Source organism: Prinia subflava, chromosome 2, assembly GCF_021018805.1.
Source record: "Prinia subflava isolate CZ2003 ecotype Zambia chromosome 2, Cam_Psub_1.2, whole genome shotgun sequence".
NCBI classification, from domain to species: Eukaryota; Metazoa; Chordata; class Aves; order Passeriformes; family Cisticolidae; genus Prinia; species Prinia subflava.
Genome location: NC_086248.1, coordinates 46,778,272 through 46,784,809, shown reverse-complemented (window position 1 = coordinate 46,784,809; position 6,538 = coordinate 46,778,272). Strand labels below are relative to the sequence as shown.

General features: G+C 43.9%; 1 protein-coding gene and 1 long non-coding RNA gene across 2 annotated transcripts in view; one reads left to right on the top strand and one right to left on the bottom strand.

Annotated features, from left to right (window-relative positions):
• The window catches only part of LOC134546752 (uncharacterized), a 100,160-nt gene that overhangs the window by 85,563 nt on the left and 8,059 nt on the right, over positions 1–6,538 (bottom strand). The window lies entirely within an intron of this gene.
• The window catches only part of LAMA4 (laminin subunit alpha 4), a 99,334-nt gene continuing 96,029 nt past the window's right edge, over positions 3,234–6,538 (top strand). The window contains exon 1 of the mRNA XM_063389831.1: positions 3,234–3,956. Coding sequence (XP_063245901.1) covers positions 3,756–3,956 — 201 coding nt within the window. The 5' untranslated portion in view covers positions 3,234–3,755. The remainder of the gene's footprint in view (positions 3,957–6,538) is intronic.

Genomic DNA, 6,538 nt, shown 5'->3' with positions numbered 1-6,538 from the left:
TTTTGTCTTTCATCAGTCCCACTGTCTATCACAATGAATCAAAACCAAATGTTAAAGTTTGGGGAAAGAACAGAAAAAGTTTGTAAAAAGAACAGAAGATGATACAGTGAAAACAGGAGGAGAAACTCCTGTTTCTGCACCCTGCCATATTGAAGAAGTCCTGTTCCAAATCTCAGGCTGCTTATGTAACACAACTGCACAATCTCTGCCAAAGATAAAGAAACTGGAAGTCTGTCACAGCATAAATTTATATTTAAAGGTTTATATTTCATTTAATGTTTTTTAGTTTTTACACAAATCTGCATTTTTTGAAAAGGAATACAGTCTTTTAAAATAATTAAAATTAAATGCAGAAAACTGCTTTTGTAAGCAATTGGTTTTTAGCAAGCCATTCCACTGTATAGTGATGTTTAGGGAAACATAATATTTTTTGCTTAAAAGACTTTGGCCTTATTTTTTCTTGTGTGGGACTAATATATTTAGGAAGACAGATCTTCTGAGCTGTGTTCTGGTTTTTTGTCTTTCTTTAGAATAAATTATTCCTTACTTAATAATTCTACCATTTGAAGTTTTCTGTATTTTCTTTGCTATATAGAATCACATAGTGAAATTTCTCAGATTTTTAATGCCTTAGACCAGTATGGGATTTTACAAAGATACTAACCAGACATCTCCCTCCTTTTAGGACTTTGATCTTGACAATAATTACAATATATCCTCTCTCAAACTGCTGCAAATTAGCACGGTGAACACTTTTACAGTGATACAAATATCTTTGTTCTGATTTTACATAAGGAAATATGATGGGTAGCAATGTTTTTTTTCACTTGGCAACTTCTGCCCATTTCAAGAATAATAGTTTCTGTTTTCTGTAAACGTGTTTCAGGTATCTTGTGCTATTAATAACCTAATAGGTAAGATACCTTCATGATACTCTGAAGTTCATTTGGTTGCCTGCCACATATGTGCAAAAAATCCCAGGCTTTACTTGAAGAACTTGTTATCTTAGCATCCTTAATGACATTTCTAATGGTATTTCTTACTGTGGTGAAGCAGATGAATACTTGAAGGAAGCCCCTCAGTGGAATGTGCAGGGTGCAGATGGTCTGCACTGAGCAAGGCCCATGATGCTTCTTCCTGATCAAGTGGCCTCTAAGTAAACACCCACAACAGTGCCACCCAAGTAAATTCTTACTCATAAGCTCTTGATTCATTCCTCCTCCACTCCAACGCAGAGCTCCAACTACTCAATTTGTTCTCCCACATAAACAGCAACTCCACCACCTCACCTTGCTGGCCTGTCTTTCTTTAAAATACATGGACAGCCATGACAGCCCTCCAGTCATGCAAGCTGTCCCACCATGGCTCGATCTGCAATGAAGTCATGGCCTTGAGAACACTCATACACCTCTAATTCCTCATCTTTATACCCCGTTCTGTGTGCCTTGGTGCACAGGCATTTCAGAGGGGTGATGGAGCATGCCAGTTCCCCGGGAGGGGTACCAGAGGCATGCATACCCTTCAGGTGGTTGGCCTCCTGGTTCCCAGCTCAAGAGGCAGCTAAGGAACATTTGCTTCTGCTGGGCTGGCCTGCTGTCCCACCTGGATGTGATGTTGTGAGCACTGCCACTTTGGGCACCATCCCCCAGGTCTTTCAGTTTAAAGCCTGACTTACCAAGCTGGACAGCCTGCTGCCAAATGCTTGGGAGCAGGTGTAGAAGATTGATTGGTGGCTGTTTTTTCAAAAACAGCCCAAAAAAAAAGAATTCTCACACTTATTATGGTAATTTGCTGCACAATCCATTAGGTAGTTAAAAATCTCCACTGCCACCATGGGAATTGTGATTCTATCACTTAATGTCAAGATGTTTTGTTCTCTTTCCTGGCCCTGCTTTAATATTATCTTTACACCTCGAGGCTGTCCCTTTAGCAGGAGGCCTAATGGGATGCTCATGGAGAGCCTGCCTGGGGCCTCCCTGGCCTTCCTGGTCTTCTGCTTCCTGAGCTTCAGACCTGTTACAGGCCATTTCCAGGACTGCCATTACCAAAAAGAATTAGAAAAGTCCTGGCAGCCATGACTTATCACCCTCAAGCTCAGGGACGACTGTGTGCTTGTCACCATATCAGGTTCAGCCAACAGGGAGATGCCTCTATTCCTCTCAGGACAGAATAACCCTCAACTACCATTTGTATCTTTTATTTCCTCCTCCTAACCTTGTTCCTGAACATCATAGACTTGTGTCACACAGGATTTTCTTCTCTGCTGGGGGAATATTTTGTCCCACAAGCTTGAGTGCTCTTGCCTGCTCAGCTACACCATTTCTGAATCAGGTAGCTTCTTCACAGTGAACTTCATTATGTCCTTCTGTACAGCATTTATGGGCCCCAAACTGTCCCTACAGGTGTGTGAAAGTTAACAGATCCCCAAAACTCTTTATTTTACCCTCAAATGTTTACTGGCTGCTTCCTTGGTCCAGAATACCTTCAACCAGAAAGGAAAGGGCAAAGGGAGGGAAAAAGAAGGAATCCACCCTCATGATGAAGCCTGGTAAGCCAATTTCTGTGAAGAAGTAAGAATGAAGTCTGACAGGCCAGTGGAGCTACCACTCCCTGCACTGAGGGACAGTGTACTGACCCCTTGGCTGGAGAAGTGAACATTAGTGTAATTATAGCCTGACTTCATCCCAAAATCTAGCCAGGATTACTGTCTTGTCTTTTTGAGAACGTAGTCACAAAATGAAGTGAGCTGTGGGCAACATATTCAGCTTGCTTTCATATACACACTGCAAGCCTTGTTACTAGGGCCTCACAAAGCATCTCTTGAAAAAGGAATACAAAATGCTCTTTGTAAATAGAAGTCCATGAGTCTGAGCAATGAAGTCATTTTCCAAAATCACAGTGAACGACACTCTTTTTCACGAGCCAACAAGAAGCTGAGAGGTGGGCTTCAGGGAAAGGAACTGAATGAAGCATGTTAGAGAAACCACTTAGCCCTATTAGCCCATGACACAGCCAGGCTGTCTCCCTCCTCCTCTTCCTCCTCCTCCTCCCGCCCACAGCCTCCCCTCCCCCATGACATAAGGAATGGCTAGTCTAGCAGGGTTTTTTTAATAATTTTGGCACCTTTCTGCCTTCAGCTGAATAAACTGGAGATGTTAAAAAATAAACAGTCAGGAGAGTCAATGACTTGTTTGGAGCGGTGGGATGGAGTTGTGGGGGGTTGGCATGGAGAGGGAGGAAAGGGTGACCTCACTTTCTGAACAGTAAAGTTTGAGTGGGAGGGTCTCCGCACGAAAGGTAAAAAAGGGAATGATGTGAACATGTGAAGGAAGCCAGAGCACTGAACGGAGCGTCAGTCTGTATCCTGACAGGGGGAGATAAGGTGGCTGGAGAGCTAGCGGTGCTTTCCTGGAATACAATCTCTGTTTGACACTCTCTGCTTAAGCACTGCCCATCTGTATGTTATTGTGCTGGAGCCTCTGGGGAAAAAGAGGAGCCACAGGCACGGAGAGAGAACGAGGGAGGCAGCAAAAGCGTTTTTCTTCCCTTCTTTTGCTTTTTTTTTTTTTTCTTTTTTTCCCCCTCTTTTAAATCGGGATCCGGTTAGACTGCCTTGAAGTGCCACATCTGGAATCTGAATGCTGAAAGAAAGTTAAAATAACTGAGGCACCACTAAGCCAAGGGGGGCTGATTGCAGAAGAGGGTAAACAATTACTGAGACGCTAGAAGACCACTGCTGGATGTAAGGGGAGGAAATGGCTTTGATCTCCGCCTGGCCTCTCATTTCTCCTGTATTATTCTTTTTGAGATGCTTCTCCTCCAGCACAGCCTCGAGTGAGGGAAGTGTTTTTCAGTTTGACATTGAAGGTAGCTCAGCGGTCAGCACGCAAGAAGCCACTGTTATCAGAGGGCAGCAGCAGGCAGTAGCTACTGGAAGTTGGGTGCCTTTTGCTGAGGTACAGTAATTCCCTTCTCTCTCTAGTGTCTGCAATTTTCTGTTTTCACCTGTCTGTGTCAAAGTTCCCATCTGGTTAACGTTACCTTAATCATTTGAGCCTTAAAGTGATACAGGAGGATTTGGGGGTGGGGGGGGCGGTGGTCTGAGATGTTGCATTTCGGGACTGGAGAGGTACAGTTCAGACTTCAAAATGTACACATGCCCTGCCTGCTGTGAGCAGACAGCTGCTGTACTTTGCAGTGAAGCTGGCTTTGCATGTCTCTGATTTTCCTGCCAACATAACTAAACAGGCCTATCCAAACAGAGCTATTTTACAAGAGTTAATTGTCACAACACTTCTCTGCTTGCCTTGTAATTCCTGCAATTGTAATTCACTGAAATTTCCCAAAAGAGTCTGTCTTTTGATGGCAAACTACGTCCAGTAGAAGTTTGTGCTTTTGCCTCTGAATGCTATCTGCCTTCAAAATCAGAAGTTTGTTTTCACTGTGAAAGCAGGGAATGATAAATCAAATGCATCTAGGAAATTGCCTGCAGAGAACACACCTGCAGTGTTTTTAAGTTCCAAAAATTATGTGGTTGGGATTAGTGACAAATGAAATTAGAGAGATCTGAGAAGCAATTTGACAATGGAAAATTTTCCCACAGCCCCTGTTATTTTGGGATTGATTTATACTCTTCATTTTAGTAACACTGAATCGGGAGTGGGCTACTCAAAAATACAGTTTGAGGAAATAATAAATTACTCCAGCATACGGGGGGGGAGGTGGTAAGGTTGGAAGTGGAACGATGGACATAACATGGTAATATCTCATGCGTGGTAGATGCAAAGTAGGAGGCTAATTGAGTTCCATAAGGTCATGGGAAGGGAGAGAGTAGTTCTTCTACCATAACATCCAAAGATGAGGTGAGATTAGCACAGCTGTGTCACTGTGACAATATCAAGGTCTCAATCTCCAATATCACACAGCTGATTTTCCACCTATCCTCCACTTGCCAGAACTAACAGCCATGGAAATAAGTGCATAAAGCCTTCAGACAGCCAGGGTTGCTGCAGGGCTGGGCAGAGCTCATTCCCCTGCTCCAAGCAGCTGGACAGCCTCAGGAAATGCCTGCCCACCCTGCCAGAGAGTCCGCATGAAACATGACCTGTGTGAGAAAACTGAAGGTTAAACCACGCTTTGCTCGGCATAAGGACTCTCAGGAGCCGTCCCTGTTTTTGGACAGCCTTCATGATGTGGGATGTACAGATTTTCTCCTCTGGCCTTGGATCAGCCCCAGGAAGCTGCATTGCCACCTGTTGCTTACAACATGGAAAATCCCTCAATGAAATGCCTGACTTAAGAGCTGGATGGGTTTTGTAGCTGTTTTTCATGGGATAATGAGCATAAGTGATTATTAGTCTTCCTTGATATGATAGTATATTATGGTTTTCCCAAAGACACAGTTCACCTTTCTTCATGTAAATATATTAGATTTTACCTTGGGAAAGCACTATGAGATATATTGGACACTGTAGGGGAATGATACTTTAGGTTTCTTCAACAATTTCATCCTTCCTAAATTTTTCCTTAGGCCAGCATAATAGACACAATAACTGGTGTTTTCTCTGGTAGTTTACTTCAGCCTATGCAATGGCAGCACTTAGACTCTGCATCCCATGTTACAAGTGGCTGACAGTGCCTGGTATCATCAAGCCAAGGCCCTTGGCTGCAGAATGTTATGGTTTCATGAGGAAGAGGCAGGGACTTCAGGACCCCTTTCTAGCTGCATATTTCAGGCCCCACCTCCTTGGCAATTCCCAAGGAGGCCCAGTAGGATGCTTTTTTTGGGACAGGATGGATGGCTCTGTAACAGTGGGAAACTGCTTACTCACTGATCCATGTGTGTGGCTGGTCACAGGGTTTGAGGAACAGGCTTTAAGCCCGGAGGTGGATGTAGGGGCTGGAGAGTGATGGTTTGGTAGTCCGTCACCCAAGGAAGGAACGTTACTTTTGGTCCTCAACAAGCTTCTCCCTCCCACAGCTCACGTCCCCTTCCTCAGCCTCAGGAACAGGGTTATCCCAGCAGGATTGAATTAGCCTCTTTAGGAGCACGAGTGCTTAACCCACAGCTCACAGCTAACCGCAGAGTAAACTCCTTTACACAGCGCGGTTTGATTCAGCCCCTTCGTCCAAATATTGACTCAGGCCTACAGCTCTCCTGAGCAGACAGAGGCTGTTAGTCATGTCAAATAGTGCCAAATTATACAGAGGGGGCAGTTTCATATGGCAGAGTTACAAAGCTACAGATGGGGCTTCATTGTGGTCTGTGGTGACAGTCAGGGGCAACATGAAACATGCTGGTGGGAGTTTCCAAGATCTAACCAGTGGGATGATCCTACGTCCCAGTAAGAGTTTGGTATTATGAGCCTATAGGAGAACAGGAGATCTTGACTAATGTAAATAAATATTAGTGAATATTTCTTAGCTTTCCAATCCTCTTCCTTTACCTTGTGTGGCAACCTCAAACTGGGAGGAACTTGGAAAAGTAGTTTAAAAAATCAGAATTAAAGTTAATGTGGAGCTTTGCCTTCTTTTTTTT